This window comes from Zosterops lateralis (genome assembly GCF_965231275.1).
Source record: "Zosterops lateralis genome assembly, chromosome: W".
Taxonomy (NCBI): Eukaryota; Metazoa; Chordata; class Aves; order Passeriformes; family Zosteropidae; genus Zosterops; species Zosterops lateralis.
In genome coordinates, this window is record NC_139801.1 from 15,066,597 (window position 1) to 15,087,442 (window position 20,846).

The window sequence follows — 20,846 nt, forward strand, 5'->3', positions numbered from 1 at the left end:
CCTCTCCCCAAGCCCGTCCAGGAAAAGAACTTCCTCGGAGAAAAGTGGAAAAAACTATTTAACAAACAAAATGCCCACAAGCATAAAGAATGAACAATATGAAACAACAAAACCTCTCGCTGCTCCGAAGAGAGATGGCAAAACTGAGAGAAGTCCTTGCCATGGGTGTAGCTCAGCTCACTCAGTCTCTCACCAGTCCCAGTCCCTCCGGAGGTCCAGGCCCTGGTGGGCCACAGGTGTGAGCCTTCGGTCCTCCTCTGAGTTTTTCAGTCCAGAGCAGATTTAAACAGTCCCAAGAAAAAATAAAAAAAAAAACAAACAGTTGAGGGAACTTCTTTGCCTCAGCTAGCTAAACTAACTAAAAAAAAAAAAAAAAAAAAAAAAATCTCTGTCTGGGTGCTGTCCATGCATCTGATGAACAACACCATCCAGAGGAAAAAAAAATGCAAAGGAGTGAATGTTGTTTTTCAAAACAATCTGCGCGCTTCTTTCCCTGCTTCGCTCTCAGAACCAGTCTTAAAGGTACAGAACTCAATATACAGCACAAACAGGACAGACTATTGGGGATACAAGAATCAAAGTCCCCCTAGGACACAAAGGTATTTTGGACAGCAGGATTAGCATTTGCATTTCATTTCAATGATACAGAGGACAGAGAAATGTTTCCTCTAATGGTTTTGAATTAGTTTGTTTGTGATAAAAAAGGTGAATGGTGCTTTGAAAAGAGTTGTATATATGTGTGCATAGTTGTAGTTATTTGTAAGTTCTTTGTAATATCATTGATTATTTAGTTGGGGATGGATGAAAAAGCCAGCTTTTTAGTGAGTTATTGCTAAAAGATTTCTTTTAAACATATGATAGGAAAACCCACCCAGTCTAAGTCTCAGCTATGGCCAAGCTGTGGCTTTGACTGGTGGGAAAGGTGTGCCATCAAGCCCTCCCAATCTAGGTTTTAGTTCTGGCCAAACTATGGCCTTGACTGGCAGAAAAAGTATCAAACTCAGGTGATTCTATGCTAAAAATAAAAGCAAGTCACTTTGGCTAGATGATTTAGCCTTACGGAAGCTGAACCTTTTTTCCTTGGAGATAAACATGAAAAGCTTCATCCCGAAGAGGCTCTTCAAGTCCTCATAGTGAAAAGGAGGCCCTTCAGCAATAGCAGACCCTGAGTAATAGTAAAGCATATAGGCAGTGATAAGTTTCACCTTATTAATTTTGTTCAAAAATACATATTTTGTTCCTATCATAATTGCTAAAATAAGAAAAGGGGAGAAGAGGGGTGGATGTACACCTGCTCAAGAGTCTTTGGTGTTCTCATGTTTTCATGTTTTTCTCATGCTTTTAAATTGATTCACAACATAACCTAGTAAGCCAACAGCTTGTCTGTAGAGGCATCCCTGGACGGCAGGGACAAGGAACTCTGCAGACCTGAGATATTCTAGAAACATGTGGTTTTATTGCAAGGGTTGTGGGTAAAGAGGGCCTGCTTTCAGCCACCAGCCTCGGCTGAAGCAAAGCCCCAAAAGAGAAAGGGAGAGAGAGAGTATATGAGGTGAGGGAGGTAAAAAAGCTAAGCGAGGTAAGAGAGAGGTAAGAGCAAGAGTAAGGTAGAAGAAGAGGTAGAAGAGAGAGAGGGCAAGAGAGTAAGAGAGTGAGGACCTTGTTACAATACATTATATCTCTTTTTGTGTTGAATATTCTAATTTACAGTGACCAACCGGTGTAAGATACAAAACCTACAAACTTTGCATGCAGCCTATGAGAACTACTATATTACCATATCATTTTACATTCTAAACTCTAAAGACTACTTTCTTATGTACTTTTTCCCTGATGCCTTGGCAGGGTGGAGAGAGGCTACATTCCTGAGTCCTTTTGTCTTCTGTCCTGACTCCAGCTAATCACCATCTTCCTGCCTAGCATGCCTACATCTCAAAGCTGGCTTTCATTTCTATTTCACTCACAGATTTTACATCTCCAGTATTTCTTACCAGACAATCATATCCATAAGTCCTTCCTGTCCCATCTTTCCCAACACTTGTCAGAAGCAGAAGATTGTCAATAGTAAGACAATTTACCCAACACCCTACTTGAACTCCAAGACTCAAACATTTGGGAGACATCGGAGGCAGAAAGATGTGTGTTTTAATTGAAATGGTTTTAAGTTGAATTGTTTACTGTTTTCTAGTGTTAACTTGTAACTTGAAACTTCTAAGCAATTAACCTGTGACATGCTAGCCTGAAAGATTGTGATATTAGTGAATTTCACCTAACAGCTCCTAGACATGAATGCTGCAGTTCCAGTGAAACAAAGGACACTTCACTGGCTAGTGTGGATGCTGACAGCCTGGTGAGATAGAAATTTTCAAGCATTAGACAGCATCAAGGCCTGTGAGAGAGAAAGTCAAATAAACTATCTCAGGAACTGGTCTGGGGAGCTGTGAGAAAGCTCAGTGAAAGAATTCAAAACAATCCTTGCACCTGGTGTTTGCACTTGTTGATTTGCAAGATGTTTACAAAGGGGTGTCCTTTCTAATTAGCCAATGATAGTAAAGGGTGTTAATTAAAGGACAAATCATGTCCAGCTGTATCGAAACAGTCTATAAAAAGATGTGCTTTCTAATAAACTGGGAGATGCCTTCTAAGAAGATTAGAGTCTGTGTTGCTCATTCAGCCACCCCTAACACAACAGCAACAGACTAGGAGAATTAAGTTTATCAAATTGAGTAAAAAGCCTCATTCAAATTAAATTCATATTGTCTTTGTTGTCTGACCTGCAAGATGCCTGCAGGAAGGATAACAAAGAACACTTTTGTATTTTTTTAAATTATAACTGAAAAGGGTGATTTGTCACAGCTAGTCCTTCGCTAAAATAAAATAAATCTGGTCATGGCAAGTCCAGTTTGGCTGACCTGGCTTGTTCTAGAAGTCCCTAGGTGAATAGGAGAGCTCATGCAGACACCTCAACCAATCATAGATAGTCCAGAGAGCAGGCATATCATTGGTCAAGGAGCTGGGCAGGGCTAAGACCCAAACCAATGAGTGTCTAGAACCGGGAGTTTTGAACTTCCTATATAAGGGAGTTCCGAACAATAAAACAGGCTGTTTGTCTCATGATCAAGAGGACTTGAGTCATGATTTCTGTCTCCCTACATACAACCATTGTGTAATAGGACTTTGAACTAGAAAATTGAATATCACTTTATATGAAAACCCATTGTACATGGGCTTCTATCCCTACTGGAGGCAGGAACGTATTAATACAGCACAAACACCGTTGTAATTCTCTAGGGGAATAGTTTCTCCCTTCTGACCCCCTGGAGTTCCTTACCACTTAGAGTGACCCTTCCTTCCTTCTTTGACCCCATTGGCTGTGGTCCAGCTATCTCTTCCCTGACCAGGGGGCTATAAATTGTCTCCCCTTCCTTTGTTCTACCTCTTTCTCCCCTGGAATTTCGAAGAATAAATGCCTGGGACAAAGGTCCTGGGGAAAGGGCCTCTTTTGAGATATCTCACCTCGTCTTTCATATAATTCTCTCCAAATCCTCCTAATAACTGAGCTAGCTAAAGCCCCCGGGGCAGAGGGCGCGTGAGTGAATTTATACAGTTGGTTGACAACGTTGGTTTTTATGAAATATTAAAAGCCCACGCTGTGGCTGGAGCCCTTTTCTAAGGGTCTCAGAAGCCTTTGAGTAGTTCAACTACTCCTACACCTCTCCCAGCCGTGTTCCACCGCTGTGGGTGCTTGGGGGAAGGGGCCGAGAACTCGTGACACGCCACACGAGCGGTCCCCGGACGAGAACTCCTGACACAGTCCCACTATCCACGAGGACAGGTAAGATTCCACCGTGAACACGGGTAGTGCTCCTAGCTGGGTGGAGTTTCTTTACCAGTGGAATGGGGAAGGCGGCAGTCTGAGGAAGCTAGGACCCTGCAGACGCCTCCTTGCAGAAATCGCTGTGTTTTTTTCCTTCGGGTTTTGCCGGCCGGAGGGCTCCCCGGCGGCGGGGTGGCCCCAACCGGCACGCACTGCGTTTCCCAAGTTTTTCCAGCACAAAGCGGGTCGCTGAGGCCCGGTTAGGACGGCTGGGGCCCTCCCCTGTACCCACGGAGCCGGCGGGAAAGCGGCACTGCCCCCCCCCGCCCGGCCCCGTTCTCTCGGCAGAGAGCCGGGGTGGGAAGTTTGTGCTGTGTTTCTCTCGTGTCAGGAGGGAGATATTTTGGACAAATAGCCTTTAAAACATCAAGACATGGGCGTGCAGTTATCTGTACCTCAGAAGAGCATATTTAAACACCTTAGAAATATTTTCAGATGTTAAAATACCTAAAAAACTACTAATAGCATTTGTCCGCTGGCTAACCACTGAATTTCCAGATTATGACTTGCAGGATTTAAATTCTGTTTCATTTTGGGATAATATTGGGCAAATATTAACTTTAAAATTTAAAAATGGTGATAAGAAAGCTTCTTTATTAATTCCAATATTTCTACAAGCCAGAAAAAAGGTTTTGGAAGCAGAGAGCAGCAGTAAGCCACAGAAAAATTCTCTGAATAACACTCTTTTCTTTCCAAACTCCTCTGTCGCTGACCTGGAGGGGCTCCAACCCCCCTCCGAGAAACAGGACTCCGGTATAGACCATATTGGCACAGAACTGCTGACTCACCCACAGAGACACATGGAGGGGAACAATGGCCGATTCCACACGTTTGGTCCCCCTTCCTAGAATCCCTCCTTTCCTATCTTTCCTACCCCTAATACACATCCCTTATCTAACCCTTGCATACCTTTGCCTGCCCTGTCTCACTCTTCCTCCCACTGTCCACCCCTCCCCCCGAGTTACCACAGCAACGGGGGCGGGCCCTCCGCAGCCCACAGCCCTGGCGGGGACCAGGGGGAGTGGCCCCCAGTCCGCAGCCCAGGTGGGGACGGGGGCGGGCCGCCCCCAGCCTGCAGCCCTGGCGGGGGGTGGATTTCCCCCGCGGCAGGGGGGACAGGAGCAGCTTCCCCTGAGTCCCTGGGACTGGGGAGGGAGGCTGCCCCTTGCCAGACCCCAGGGGGTGGGACAGCAGGTACCTCCTGCTTCCCTGGGCACTGAAAGAACTGCAGAAGTTCTGACAACTCAGACCAATGTGGATGAGAGCATCCCATCTGTGACACCAGTAGTTTATCTTGGGAGGAGAAATACTAAGAGAACTTATCAGCCGATATCCTACCAAGATAAGAAGGAAATCTGCAAAATACAGAGAGAATTTGGAAGATCTAGTGAAATATTTAAAGGCTTTATGAGGGCAACCCTAAATTCTAATGAATTGGTACCAGCTGACATAAAAGACTTATTCAGATGCCTGTTAACCCCCTCGGAATTTGATCTTTGGGAAAATAGGTGGAAAAGAACTTTATATACAGTATTACATGAGATCTACCAAACACCTGGTGAAACCAAAGACAATGATGGCTATGATATAACTCATAACCATCTCTGTGGTGAGGGTGCCTTTTACAGCCCAGAACAACAAACTCGATTATTACGCAAGTCAGTTTTAGATAAGATCTGTAATGCTGCAGAGAAAACGTTTTACCAGTTACCAACAATTGAAGCTAAAGGCAGCTATGTCAATGTAACCCAGTCTCCTTCTGAGCCTTTTTTGCAGTTTCTTGATCAGCTACGGACAAAGGTGGAAAGACAGGTGCAAGACACACTGGTGCAGGCTGAATTGATAAAAGGGATGGCTCAGAGCAATGCCAATGAAATGTGTCGTAGAATTATCCTCAGTCTTCCTCTGGAGCCAGCCCCCAGCCTTGCACATATGATAGAAGCATGCACCAGAAAAGCAGAATTTTTTAATGCACCTGAAAGGAATGCAGGACTGGCACAGCCAAAAACTGCAGCAACTGCAGGGCCAGGACCAGGGAAACAACCACTCTCACCAGAACAACTGCAGCCCATCATCTGCCTTCGCTGCAAGAAGCCTGGACACTTCGCCAGAGCCTGCTCACAGAACCAGAAGCAGAAGAAGGTCAACAAGCAAAAAAACTGAGTCCACAGCGCGACCCCACAGTTAATATCCTTACGCGCAAAGATAAAAATATGGCGGGATCCACACTGACTAAAGCCTCTCTCTTTAAAAAAAAGGGGGAGGAAGGGACACACGGTGTGGGGGTGCAGAAAAATAAAAATGCCAAATGCTCAACTAACAAGATTTGGCAGCCGCGAGGCCAAATAAGGCTTGTGACTACCAAAGGTTTTCATTTCAAGTCTACTGATTGGACTGTTGTTACAGTGGACCTGTCAAATACCTCACAGGACCTGACGGTTCACGACATGGGACTGGACAGTGAGTATTTTGTTATTGGGGACACAACACACACACCCCTACAGATTGAGATGGCACCTATGACCATTAAGGGAAAGATAACAAGCCTGATGCTGTTGGCACGTTGCATGCACCCACCATTCTACCTGGCAGAGGGGCAAATTCTTGCCCAGGCCATTCCCGTTCCAGCAGAGATCACAGCAGATGGAAAATCACCAGAGGTCTACTGGGCGGAGGTGGTGGGAGAAGATAGACCCTCTATGGCATGTAACATAGCCTATGGCTCAGAGCGCCTCCAAGTGGATGGCGTGTTAGACACGGCCACGGACATCACGATTATACCTAAGACCATGTGGCCATCACATTGGGAATTGCAACCTGTAGCGGGCAAGCTTCAGGGCATAGGAGGAATCACATTGGCAAAGATTTCAAAAAACATAGTGCAAATTGAGGGACCTGATGGAAAATTGGCAAGCGTCCATCCGTTCGTTGCTGAATACAAGGCCCCCCTGTGGGAGAGAGACACCATGTCCCAATGGGGAGTCCAGTTGGTCATTCCTAAGACACCCCGGGATTTTTGAAAATAGCCACTGTGGAGTGCCTTACCCAAAAGTTAACCTGGTTGGATAATACCCCAAAATGGGTAGCACAGTGGCCGCTAAGCAAACAAAAGCTCAAGGTGCTTGAGGAGCTTGTGGAGGAGCAATTGGCTCAAGGACACATAGAAGAGACAACAAGCCCTTGGAATTCCCCAGTCTTTGTAATAAAGAAACCAGGGAAGGACAGGTGGAGACTTCTCCATGATCTCAGAGAAATAAAGTTATAGAGGACATAGGACCCCTCCAATCAGGGATGCCTACTCCAACAATGCTTCCTCGAGACTGGAAATTGGCTGTCCTAGATATCAAAGATTGTTTTTTCCAAATTCCTCTACACCCTGAAGATGCCCCAAGGTTTGTGTTCTCGGTTCCTTCTATTAACTGAGAAGCACCAATGAAACGCTATCACTGGAAAGTTTTACCACAAGGTCTTAAAGTGAGTCCTTTTATATGCCAACAATTTGTATCCTCATTGCTGTCTCCAGTGCGTGCTGAGAGAAATGACACAATAACCTTGCATTATGTGGATGACCTCCTTGTGTGTGCCCCCAATGACTCAATACTCTAACACACGCTTGACCTAGAGGTTAAGGATTTAACCTCTGCTGGATTTCCATTGCAGGAAGATAAAGTACAAAGGATGCCACCTTGGCAGTACCTGGGCTTGGAAATCACTGCAAGGACTGTTGTTCTGCAGAAACTGGAAATTCAGTGCAATCTCAAAACCCTAGCAGATCTCCACTCCTTGTGTGGGTCTTTGAATTGGGTAAGACCCTGGCTAGGCCTCACAAATGAGGATCTAGCCTTCCTCTTCAATTTATTGAAGGGGGAGAGGTAGCTGGTTTCTCCCAGGGAACTGACCCCAGAGGCAAAGATGGCAGTCAAAAAGGTACAGAAGGCCTTGTCCGAGAGACAGGCTCATCAGTGTGAGCCAAACATGCCTTTCCATTTCATTGTTCTAGGAAAGCTGCCACATTTGCATGGTTTGATTTTCCAATGAATCGAGGGGCAGAGAGATTCCCTCTTGATCATAGAGTGGGTCTTCCTCTCTCACCAAAGATCCAAGACCATCACAGAGCCACAAGAATTGATAGCTCAGCTGATTTGGAAGGCCAGGGTGAGACTGTGTGAATTGGCGGGTTGTGATTTTGCATGCATCCACCTCCCAGTCAAACTTTCTGAGGAGGGAAGGAACTCTCCTGAGAGATTGACCAAAGAGATGTTTGAGCATTTGCTCCAGGGCAATGCCAGTCTCCAGTTGTCTCTGGACAGCTACAGGGGACAAATATCAGTCCATGCCCCATCCCACAAGTTGTTCAATGAGGAATTCCACCTCATTCCTTGTGAGAAGAGGAGTCGGAGACCACTCAAGGCTCTCACAGTGTACACGGATGCATCTGGGGCTTCTCACAAGTCGGTGATGACGTGGAGAAACCCACAAACGCAGCTTTGGGAAGCTGATGTTGAGTTTGTGGAGGGATCACCCCAAGTGGCTGAACTGGCCGCCGTGGTGAGAGCTTTTGAGAAGTTCTCGGAGCCAATCAACTTCGTGACCGACTCTGCTTACGTGGTGGGGGTAGTGTCCAGAGCGGAGCAGGCTGTGCTCAAAGAAATAGAGAATGAGCATCTCTTCAGGTTGCTTTCCAGGCTAATTTATTTAATCTCTCATCAAGAACATCCATTCTATGTGATGCATGTAAGGTCACACACTGATTTGCCAGGTGAAAGTGCAGAAGGGAATTGTACTGCCGACACCCTTGCTGCCCCAGTTGAAAAGGCACGTCTCCCTGACATCTTCCAACAGGCAAAGCTGAGTCACCAACAATACCATCAAAATGTGCCAGGTCTGATCTGTCAGTTTCAGCTAACACGGAGTCAGACTTGAGCCATTGTGGCCACCTGTCCCAATTGCCAGCTCCAGGCCATACCATCGATGGGCATAGGGGTTAACCCCCAGGGACATGGCAGTTGTGAAGTGTGGCAGACAGACATCACACACATTCCTAGTTTTGGTCGCCTCAAATATGTTCATGTGAGCATTGACACATATTCAGGTGCAGTCTATGCCTCTGCCCACACAGGAGAAAAGTCTGCGCATGCCAAGCAGCACCTAGTGCAAGCTTTTTCAGTGTTGGGGATTCCAAAAGAATTCAAAACTGATAACGGCCCAGCGTATGTGTCCAAGGAGTTCCTGGAATTCATCCAGCAGTGGGGAGTGGAACGTAAAACTGGCATCCCTCACTACCCCACAGGTCAAGCTGTGGTTGAGCGTGCACACCAGACGCTCAAGCAGGTCTTGGCTAGACAGAGCGGTTCAACTGTGTGGATGTCTCCACAGCAGAAGCTCTTCAAACTTTGTTTACCATCAATTTTCTGAACTGTTCATTTGAAAACATGAGTCCACCTGTGGTACACCATTTTAACAGTGGCAATCAGTTCAAATTGTCTCAGCATCCACTGGTCTTGATTAGGGACCCCGAAACTTGGGAAACCAAAGGTCCTTATGAGCTCGTGACCTGGGGTCGTGGCTATGCATGTGTGGCTACTCCCTCAGGCCCTCGGTGGATTCCCCAGAAGTGGGTGAAACCTTTTGTCCCCAAAAATCCAGCTCCAGCAGAAGGAGATGAGAGGCAAGTAGCCGTTGCTTCAAAGAGAAGATGCCGCTGGATGAAGGAAGAAGAATCTTCCTAGATGTGGATTCCTTCCGGCAGAAACAGAAACTCTAACATGTTTTTAAAATGTTTGTTTTTCCCTTTTAGAGAAAACCTACCTCACACTCAACCCTGTGATGAACCCCATCCAAGTGGCCACCTTGCTAATGCTAAACAATCTGGTAACGGCGTGGATCGTGCCTCAGCCGCGTCAAAACATCTGGGTGACCCTGGCACAGACATTCAACAGGAAAACATGTTTGTCCACTGCAGCAGCAGAGAACCCTATGTCTACCTGTCTGGTAGGAATTCCATTGCAGGCTGGAGAATTTCCAGCAGGTTTGGACAAATATAGGTCCAATGAAATCCCAGAATCACGCACCCCCCAACCACACAAAGATCATCAGCAGCAAGCTGTGGTGATCGTGAACCCCTTAGAGGAGTGCTTGCGAAGCTTGCCAAAGGTAGCTCAGGAACCCCAAGAGTTAGAGTTGTTGGGTTCTTCCCTTGCGTCATACTGCATGCATTTCTCTGTTGTCCCAAAACCCCATAACACTGACAAGTATCACTACATAAGACAATATCGTGGGGAGTTCACTGCAAGAAGGTGGTGTCATAATATAAGCCATATTGCAGCTGACAACCCATCTCACTCAAGTCCCAAAAGCCTCCCTAAGGGATTGTTCTTGATTTGTGGGGATCGGGCGTGGGCAGGAATTCCATCTCGACTTCTAGGAGAGCCATGTACCATAGGGCAGTTGTCCGTATTGACACCCAACCAAACTCTAATTGGTTAATGGACTCACAAAACCAAATCAGCAACCAAAATTCAAAAGAGGAGTGGTGACAAATTTGACCCAAATTGTAACTCAGAAATTTTTCATTGGGCTAACTCAAAAAGAGTTGCTGGGTCCCTGTTCCTTCCGTGGGTCTCAGCAGCCAAAGCTCTAGGTGAATTGGGCCATCTAGAGTGCTGAGTGGTCAAACAGGCAAACTTGACGGCCACTGCCATCAGCTCTCTCCTAGAGGATGAGAGAATTACCAGACAGGCAACGCTCCAGAACCATGCTGCCATAGACTTCCTCTTGCTCCTGCATGGACATGAATGCCAGGAATTTGAAGGACTCTGTTGCTTGAACTTGACCTCGAAGGCTCCAGACGTCCGTGCTGCCCTTCGGAGCATGAACAGCTTGATCGGACAAGTGAAACAAGAATCTGAGGATTGGGTCAAAGAACTGTTCAAGGGCTGGGGAGTCACAGGGTGGTGGACCTCTATAGTTAAAACAATTTTGTTATTTCTTCTTATTCTTCTCCTTGTAACAATTGCGTTCGGGATCCTACGTCGTTTGGTTTTCAAGGCTATCCATGGCCTCATACTTTCTACCTCAGAAGTCAACCACATTGAGTTGGCAATCCTAAAGCAGTCTGACTTCCCCACCAATCATAAATGGTGGGAAAGCTCACATCCCTTGACTAAATGAACCTAATGTTTTTCTTGTAATTTTGTTAAACAAAAAAGGAGGAAAAGGAGGAATTGTTGTAACTCTCCTGGGGAATGGTTTCTCCCTTCTGACCCCCTGGAGTTCCTTACCACTTAGAGTGACCCTTCCTTCTTTGACCCCATTGGCTGTGGTCCAGCTATCTCTTCCCTGACCAGGGGGCTATAAATTGTCTCCCCTTCCTTTGTTCTACCTCTTTCCCCCCTGGAATTTAGAAGAATAAACGCCTGGGACAAAGGTCCCAGGGAAAGGGCCTCTTCTGAGATATCTCACCTCATCCTTGGTATAATTCTCTCCAAATCCTTCTAATAACTGAGCTAGCTAAAGCCCCTGGGGAGGAGGGCAGGAGAGTGAATTTATACAAAACACTGCATACCTGCAGAGGGCTTAACTTTTGGACCTGAATTTTAGTTGTGAATCTGTGATGAGAAGTTATTATGAAAAATAGTGTCTCCTAAATTAGAAGTTAATTAAAATACCTCTTGCTCTGAATAGACAAAGAAAGCTTGATGTCCAAGTTTTAAGGTACTGTTGGAGTACAAATCCCCCTGGGCCAAATGCACAGACATGAGGTAGAAATGCAAGTTTAGTTTTAAATAAGTAGAGGATTTTTTAAATGCCTTAGCAAATAAGACACTGAATTAGTTAGTAAGAAAGGGACCTGAAACCTAGTTTAAAGTTCAGTGGCATTGCCTTTTGCAAAGATAGTTAAGTTCTAGACAACGAAAACAATGTAACCTTGCTAAACATTCCTAGATGGAACAGATAGAATTATGTACGTAGAATTTGTGTAAGAATTTGCATTTGCCTTTGCACATCAATCTTAGCTTAGGATAGGTCCAGCAAAGATGTAGAAAATTTGTGGTTTAACCTGATTGGCCAAAAATGGAATAAAATGCACTACTTTGAGAATGCTCGTAGGCTCACGAAAAAAAACTGAATGCTGCTGTTTTTGCTGCTGCTGTGGCTGCCACTGATAAGAGGCTTATGGAACACCAAATAAAGGTGCTGTGGCCGCTGTTTCTGCTTGGGACTTAAGGACTCTATGTTAGAAGGCTTTCTACATTCTGGCTCAGACTGTAATAACTTTGCCTTAATGAGACTGATATAACAGTGCAATAAAGGACTCCATTTTTACAACTACCCAGCTTCAGTCTTTAAAGAGGACGTGAAGAAATCTTGACGACAGGTACATTTCAGCAGCAAGTAGAACAAGCTCTGAAAATTTAAGAAAATAATATACTATTTAAAAATACAGCTGCAAAATGTTTCACTCCCTAGAATCAATGTGAGATAAAGGATAAAGACACACAGGAGACACCACAGGTTGCCAGGAATAGAAGCAGGGTCAACATTTTCTGTTTTGAGGTGTGTTAGTCTGTTGAGTTCCCATAACGGGAAACAGTAATAACTCAGGCCTGGTGTCAAGCTAGGCTGGGCCAACACTACATGGTGGTGATGCTTTGATGGACACACTTTTCTATTTCCACTGGGCCCCGCAGTGGCAGCCTCAGTAGGAGGAGAAAAAGTAAAATGATAAATCTCCTTTAGCAGGTTTTAAAGCACAGTTTTAGAATTCATGCAGCAGCCAGGTGCAGATAGAGGCAAGGTCTCTACCCCAGCTTGTTCTTATGCGGAAGTTTTATGACCATCTTAGCATGTGTTGTCAACAAGCTGCTGTGAGTTGGGATGTAGTGGGTTGACCTTGGCTGGCTGCCAGGTGTTCACTAAGTTGCTCTACCACTCCCTTTCCCAATGGGACAGGGGAGACAATAAGATGGAGAACAACCAGCAGGTGAGATAAGCCAGTTTTATTACAGTGAAAGAAAGAAATAAGCAAGAATCTGTGTGCGCAAAAGCTAAAGAAAATAAGGTCAATCTCTACTTCCTATCAGTAGCAATGTTCAGACACTTCCTGGGAAACAGGGCTTCAGCATGCTTAATGGTTCCTCCAGGAGGCAAACGTTGAAGCATCATGAATGCCCTCCCTTCTTCCTCTCTCCCTTAATTTTATATATCTGAGCTGATATCATATGGTATGGAATATCCCTTTGGCTAATTTGGGTCAGCTGGCCTGGTTGCATCCCCTCCCAGGATCTTGCCCATTCCCATCCCTTTGATAGGGGAAGGAATGTCAGAGGGACAGCACTATTCAGCAGTAGCCAAAACACTGGTTTGTTATCAACACCTGTCCAACTACTAATGCGAAGTACAGCACTGAGGGCTGCGAACTTTACCTCAGTCAGACCCAATACAGAGGGTATGTTAGCTTTAGCCTTTGGTGACCTTGGAGACGATGGGACAGCTCATTCAGCTGTCCTTTCTTGAGAGATGGAGAGGTCATGTCTGTTGCTATTAATTCTGCCATGCCTTTTGCTGCTATCAAATCTGGGTTTCTGCAGCTGTATGGTGGTCAACCAGGCTGTTGCCCTAATTTTGCTTTCCCCCATTTGTATCCCATATGCAGAGAAGCAGAGGGAGCTGGCTCAGAAGGGCTCCCTGAAGAATGGCAACATGGGAAGCCCAGTTAATCAACAGCCCAAGAAGAATGTGATGACACGAACAAGGTAAAGGACTGGAAGAGCACTCTTCTGTGCTCTAAGCTGCAATCCCTAATGACTTTAGGATGGGCAAGGATGATATTCATTATTTGCCTACTGCCAAACATGCTGTGAGAGCAGTGATGACCCTTCCCAGAGCTGAGACGCCCAAATCCTGTGTTACATCCCATCCCCTGGGGAGATGCAGAGACAGCTGGGCTGAGGACTGGTGACAATGCAGCCTGAAGGAGGCAGAGGCAGCCCAGACTGGTTGAAATTAGGGGTTTGATATGACTGTTTTACATGTTCTGGGTAGTCTCACATAACACCTAGTCCTGACAGCAGGAGAATGCATGATGATGCTTCATGTAACACAAACTGGTTTAGAGCTTAGTTCTGCTTTGGCTGCTTTTATCACAGTAGTTCCCCTGTTCCTTTTTGATGATGACTGCTTGTCCATACTTATTGACTTAAAAAAGGCTTGTGAACAATCCATCTCTGTGTGCTTTGTTATATATTTCCTCCTCACTTGAAACAGCATGGTCATACTTTGCTGGAGCAGCTTTGTCACATCTCTGTAAGACAGTATCAAACAGTGCCACAAATTGCTGTAAAAAAGGATGTTATTGGATAAATACTTTCATTTAGTATGTTTCTATTGTTTTCATGCAAGCTTTAGTACACCAATGTATCATTTACCTGCATTCAGGAGGAAGGAACACCCCTCCGAGTCCACTGGATTATACACTTTGCAATTTTTAGATGAGGACCTAACTTAGAATGACAGCAGAATATGAGAAAGTTGCTTGAATTACCATATATTACGTACAACAGGAACTGCAGATCAGAGCCTTTCTGTTAATTAATTCCCAAACCCCACAATAGTAGTCATAAATCATGCCAGGACTTTGTCAACTTTCATTTGTAAGCCCCTGTGATGTTGTTAGAACACACTGCATTGCTCACTGCTCTGTTTGATTGTTGAGATCATACAAAGGAGCCAGACCCTTAGTGGCAGCAAGGAATTGGGCAGATGCTCCCACTGGCTTTTCCATGCTTTTTGTCTTCCAAATACAAGCTGAAAAAAATTGGTTTCTTTTGGCAATAGGCTGAATGCTAGTTTCCCAAGAGGACTGGTAGAAGATTTGCTGCTTGAGAATTTTAGAAACACTGAAATTAGTGAAGGAAGATGGTAAGGGAGGGAAGATGGGATAAGTACTGGTGCCTACTTGTAAAATTAGTGACTTCTGCTTGGAGAGGCTATCTGTTCTGAGCTGCCAATGAAAAGAAGAGTGATTTGGGTGGGGAATGACTGAGCAATGACATTCATCAACAAAAGCTTTAAACAGCCAGTTCAGTCCATTTGTGTACACCTGAGCACTGTTCAGAGGACATGTGGATGCCTCCACTGCCAAGCAGAGCCTGCTGGCAGTAAACTTGCTTTTCTTAGTTACTTTTCACACAGTTTTTAGAAGCATCCCTTGGGATCTGCAAAACTGAGGTTTGCAGCCATTGCTTTAGCAGCAGATGTAGCCAAGCTCCATTGTTCCCTCATGGCTGAGAGGTGTCTGGCACAGGGTCTCACTGGCCCATGTCTCTTCATTTCCCAGCTCTCTTAGCTTTCTGAGAGCCATGCAGCACCACAAGCATAGCCCTAGTAATACTTCAGAATGATTTTGTCTGTTTTGCCACAAACAGGGAACCCCAGGAAGGCAAAAATGTCACAAGCTTGTTCAAGAAACTTTTCACAAGATAATGACTGCAGTACAATGGGAGATATTCCAGTGGGATACCCTGCAAAACATTCAGGTTATGGTAGTTCTTAAAAGTCTAAACTGTTAGCTTCCTCTGCTCTCTGCAGGAGGAGCACAAGCTCAAGCCATTTCCACATTTTTAACAGTTCTGCTCTTCTCCTCATCAAATATGCTTTCCTTCATTCAAGCAAACCACATTACCTCTCCTAGTCTCTACTTCACTTTCTCCTCCTTTCCCAAGGCTTTTGTTCTGTATTTTCTGTATGAATTTCTTACATCCAGCTTCTAGTACAAGATAGCCTTCACTATTCGGTCTTCTGGGACAGGGGCACAGCTAGCCTTAGAGGTAAAAGGTTCTGAATCCATAACACAATCAGTGTCCCTAAGAGCAAATAATATGTGAACAAGGTTTAGGTGTTGCTGGCATACTCACTAAGAGCACAGGTGTTACCAAAAATTTAGTAAAGTAAAAAAACCTCCTTAACATCAATGTAGCAGTAAAAAGCAGGCATTCTTTATTTGGCTGGATGCACAGGGAGATAGCTCCTCCCAAAGCCATGCATGCTGAGTACAGGAAAGTATCCTGTATTCTACATCCATATTCATTGATTGTTCTGGACTAAACACACATACAATAATCATTTCCCTGAAATCATTAAAATATTTCCCCTCCCCTTTACGCATGCATTCTTCTGTCCTGGGAGTCTCTTTGGTAGTCCCTGTTGGTAGTAGACCCCAATGTTCCAGGTGACCTGGCTGAGGTGGCAGGACACTAAGGCTGGTGAACTTCCATTTCTTCTTCTTACACAATGGGCATTATTCAGTTTCCACTGGCCAGTAGTTTTGGAGAACAAGCATTGTGTTAGCTCACTAGGTGTAGGCCATTTATCATCTGGTAACACAGGCAGAGTCCACACCACCATCTGTACCACTTCTGCACAGACAGATATTGTAGCCTGCTCTGAGGATAGCCTAAACTAAAATTTTGTCATAATTTATTTCATGTTAAGTGATTAATGACACCAAGACAAGAATCTCATACTAGGACACATACAGATGAAAGCTCTGACTGCAATCTGGCTTTGTTCCAAGGACAGTGGAAATCAAGCATAAAAACAATCAGGATGCAAAGAAAAGATTTAGATTGAGGGCAAAGACATGATAACAATTTTTGTCTGTTGCAGAAAAATTGAAGTTTTGTGTTATTATGAAAAAAGACATTTCTCAAGAAAAAGATGTAGTGTGGAAGATCAGACAATCTCCTTCAGTCACTGCAATGTAGTGATTTTTAAAAACTGATTAAATAGCACCACAAAGGGCTATTCTTCTAGATCCCCTGATGTTTTGTTCACTCATGCTTAGTTTTGTGGATGAAAGAACTGTTGGAAGTGGATACCATTGAATTAATGTATTTTCCTTATTGTAAAAGCTCTGAAGCCTGTATTTCAACACACAAAAATCTATCAAGTAATTAAAGGTGCAGAGTCATCATCAGCCTTTGTTATACTTCTGGTGAAGTAAAAGTCTATAAAATAATAGAATTTTAAAATAGCTAGTCTGACTGAACTTTTGCACTGCACCCACCAGGTCATATTCCTCATATTACAAAATTTAGGAGTGAGACCTCAAAAGTGTTGTATTGTCGAGGGCTGTATAGGAGCTCATGCAGAAAGACCAAATCTCTGATTTTCAATAGAAGAATAGTAGGAATACCAAGCCTCTGCCTTTCCCTAGCTTCCTTCTCACATTTATTTATTGCTAGTGTCATGTACCATGTACTCATTGCTAGAGGAAAAAGAAGAATTGCTAGAGGAAAAAAAGAGCAATCTGATACAACAAGCAGTGCTAGGGATCAGGTTCACCAGAATGAAGCGTGGAGTGTCCCAATTGTTTTTTCTTCCAGGGAGGACTGTGTTCTCAATGCATGTTCAGTGTTCATCCCTGTGAAACTGCTCTGAACTACCCAGACACACAGTCTGCTTCCTCTGAATTGCACCCATTTAAATGTCTTCACTGATAAGGGAGGACTTGCAAGGAAGTTGTCTTGCTTTAAAAAAAACAACAGATGTCTGCCAAGGAAGGTGGGAACCTTCCTGGAATGGAAACATGAACCCCTCCCTCCAAATTATTATAACTTTGAAATGATGGGGCTTCCATGCAAAAATATGGAAAAAGGAATAACAGTTCTTTACCAGCAAATATATATGTATATAAAACAGAACAGAACAAACAACAAAAAAAAACCCAATAAGAAAAGTTTTCCCATCCATTAAGCACCACTTTCCCCTTTGGTATAATTATGACCACAACCGCCAGGGGGGCAGGGGGCGCTGATGGCTCTGGTGAGGTGACAGCTGCAGTGACTTCCTTGCAGCCACCAGAGGGTGCTAGCAGGCTCCAGTGAGGCAGGGAAAGTGTGCTTATTCCCCCACGGCTTCAGGGGGCACTCCAATATGAGCTTGGCAACCTCCTCAGGTGGTGATGGAGGTTCGGGCAAAGGGGAAGAGAGGAAATTGCGCCTTTTGTAAACTCACAGGAAGCAATCAGGTTAGGTACCACTGCCGGCAGCTGGCAGCAATGGTGAAGGCAGGCAGATCCAATCCTAGTGCCAAGTTACAACATAGCCATACCCCCAGCCAGATACACACACTCCCCCACCCATGCGGCCACTCTCCTTGATCCCCGAACTGGAAGGGAAGAGACAACCTAGCCCTGCCCCCATCCACCCACAGGGTCCTAGCCAAGCTTACATCTCTCACGATATCCCCCAAACTGCGAAGGAGGGGGGGGAGTGACAATTTATGGTACAAATGATTCTGGGATTCACCTTATGAGCCCTCCCCAAAACATAAGTGAAACAGAGAAAGCCAAATATCATATGGCTTTGCTCTAGACTGTGTGTGGTACTGAGCTTTACTGTGTGGTTAACAGACAATATTTAATTATTTCAGGCTCATCATTCCCAATAAAGGCTATTCATCATTAGATCAGAGTCCAGATGAAAAGCCACTGGTAGCCCTGGATACAGACAGGTATGCAAAAGGTTAATAAGATTTTATGTGTATATATATATTACAGTGCAAGCAAGTTTTCATGCTATAGTGCAACACTGAAGCTAATTCCTACTGAAACTGCTCTTGTGGGATGCTTGCACTCTTCCTTGCTGTGCCCTTCAGCATATGCTGTAACAAGTCTGTGTGTGTAAATAAGTAGGAAGAGACATGAGTAAATACTTTGATGGAAAGGTGTCAGTTACAGATGAAAGTTGGTCTCCAAACTCCCTTGATGTAATTTCTCTGTGGATGAAGTACAGATTCATGACACAAGAAAGAGGGCTAACCAGGGAATAAAGGTCTCTCTAACTTTTCTTCTTTGCTGCATCTTGTGATTCCCTGCAGTGATGATGACTTTGATGTGTCCAGATATTCCTCCTCAGGATACTCATCGGCTGAGGTGAGTTATATTCTTTCCTGCCATCCTTGCCATGAATGCTAATAGTTGAACATCCAGAAACAACTTAGAATGGCCTTGTGCTGCCAGAAACAACTCCACAAGGAATTTACCAGTGGTGTAGACTCTATGAGCCTGGAAGGGGCCATGGCAAAAATTGTGTTATATTTCTGTCTTTCCTGGTGATCCAGTTGGCTCCATCCCTACACTTCCATGGCACAGACACAGATCTGCCCGTCAGCTGTTATCACAGATACCTTTGGATTCACTCAAGCTTTTCCCAGTTCTGCTCAGTCGTGAAGTGTTGGCCCATGTAGTGCAAATGCATCAACTTTTCTGTCACAGCAGATGAGAAACTGTATGCATGCCAAGAACACAAATAAAGGATCTGAGGGTGTGCTGTGATTTCCAGTTCTTGTGGGAGTCAGGGTCACCCAGTGCATGCTTATTTGGAGCACCAGAAATTATAGAGAGGACTTGCAGATATGAACTTCTGCCCTTTCAAAGAGAAAAGGCAGGGAAGTTCTGGCTTGTTAATCCCTTTGCATTGTTTCTGAATATATTCCCAGGGTCTCTTGTGAATTAGTCGTTCAGACTCTAGGTACAGATTCTGCAGGATCTGATTTTACATCCAAGGTGCTGAACAGCCATTACGCACACAAGCCACTGGGAACTCTTCCCCTTTGTATTACTTCCTTGGCAAAATATCTCTGAAATGCAGAGAAATGTCCAAGAACAGGGACCAGATCAGTTGATTTGGGCCATCTCTGGGCCCTGATGAAGTGTTGCTCACCCAGATCTGGCTAGACATCACTTAAATTTGAGATTACAAAAAGCCAAGAAGCTTTACCGCCTTTCTACTGCTACAGTACCCTAGACTGAAATGAGGGACTGCCCAGCTGCCAGTTAATTATCATTATTACATTACTTTAAATGAGGACTAATCTTTATGGAAAGATTATTCCAGAATAAAATATTGTATCAATTTGCTACTCTGAAATATCTCACTCTAGATGTTCCTATTATGTAAGAAGTTTAAAAAACAGAAGGCAGCTGTCTTGGTTTGAAAGACAGGTGTCTGCTAAGGAAGGCAGGAACCTCCCTTGGAATGGAAAATGTAACTCCCTTCCCTCCGAATAATTAAAATTTTGGAATTAAGGAGCTCTCAGGCAAAGATATGAGAATAGGAAAAATAGTTCTTTACTACAAGGCAAACAAACAACAACAACTATGGCAGTTACAACAAACAGAACCAGAAATCCAGTGTCAGCCTTCCCGGCTGCAGGCACTTTCCCCTTTGGTGTAGTGATGGTCACAGCTGGCAGGGGCGCTGGTGGCTCCCAGTGGGCAGGGCAGGTGCGATGATTCCCCCACGGCTGCAGGGGGCACTGTGACGCAAGTTCGGGGAGCACGCGGTAATGGCCGACTTGACCGAGACGGGAAGGGATGGAAGAAAGGCTTGCTTTACAAACACCCCAGGTGCAGCTGATCCTGGTGCCCCAGCAGGACTCTCAGAAGCAGCAGGCTGGAACGGCAGGAATGAGCAAAAATCCCAGGGTGGTGGACGAGATGTATCAGAAGCTCCGCGGCAGGCAGGTGGTGCGGGGCTACAGTGTAGCGAAAGCTCGTAGTGCCGAAGAAGCGGCGGGGGCGGGACAGCGGCAGCCCGGCTCCGAGCAGGGCAGGGAAAAGCGAGGTCGGGATCCCGGGGTTTTTCCCCTGAGGCACTCGAGCAGATGGTGAAAAGTCCCAGTGCAACGGCTGCTCTTACAAACAGAGCTCCACTCACGGTAGAAGAAAGGCAGCAGGAGGCGGCACCCCGCAGTGGTGACAAATTCTCCCCACATCGACCGCAGCCTCTCTCCCCTCCGAATGCTGAGAGCACAAGAGAGTAAAGGGCCGCACCCAACCCCGTTTTCCCAGTCCAAATCTCGTGGTATCTCTGCCGTTCACGAGAAACCCCATGTAAAGAGAGAGTAGCCAGCTGCACCCCTCCCCTGAGCTGTGACACCTCCTTTTGTCTCTCTTAAGTAGCCA

The 20,846-nt window shown here is 45.1% G+C and overlaps 1 protein-coding gene across 4 annotated transcripts in view; it reads left to right on the top strand.

The window, feature by feature from the left end:
• Positions 1-20,846, top strand: part of LOC310922315 (protein FAM219A-like) — a 204,446-nt gene that overhangs the window by 178,105 nt on the left and 5,495 nt on the right. For all 4 annotated transcript variants that reach the window (XM_083882781.1, XM_083882782.1, XM_083882783.1 and 1 more), the window contains exons 3-5: positions 13,533-13,632; positions 18,311-18,391; positions 18,758-18,812. In XM_083882781.1, coding sequence (XP_083738907.1) covers positions 13,533-13,632; positions 18,311-18,391; positions 18,758-18,812 — 236 coding nt within the window. The remainder of the gene's footprint in view (positions 1-13,532; positions 13,633-18,310; positions 18,392-18,757; positions 18,813-20,846) is intronic.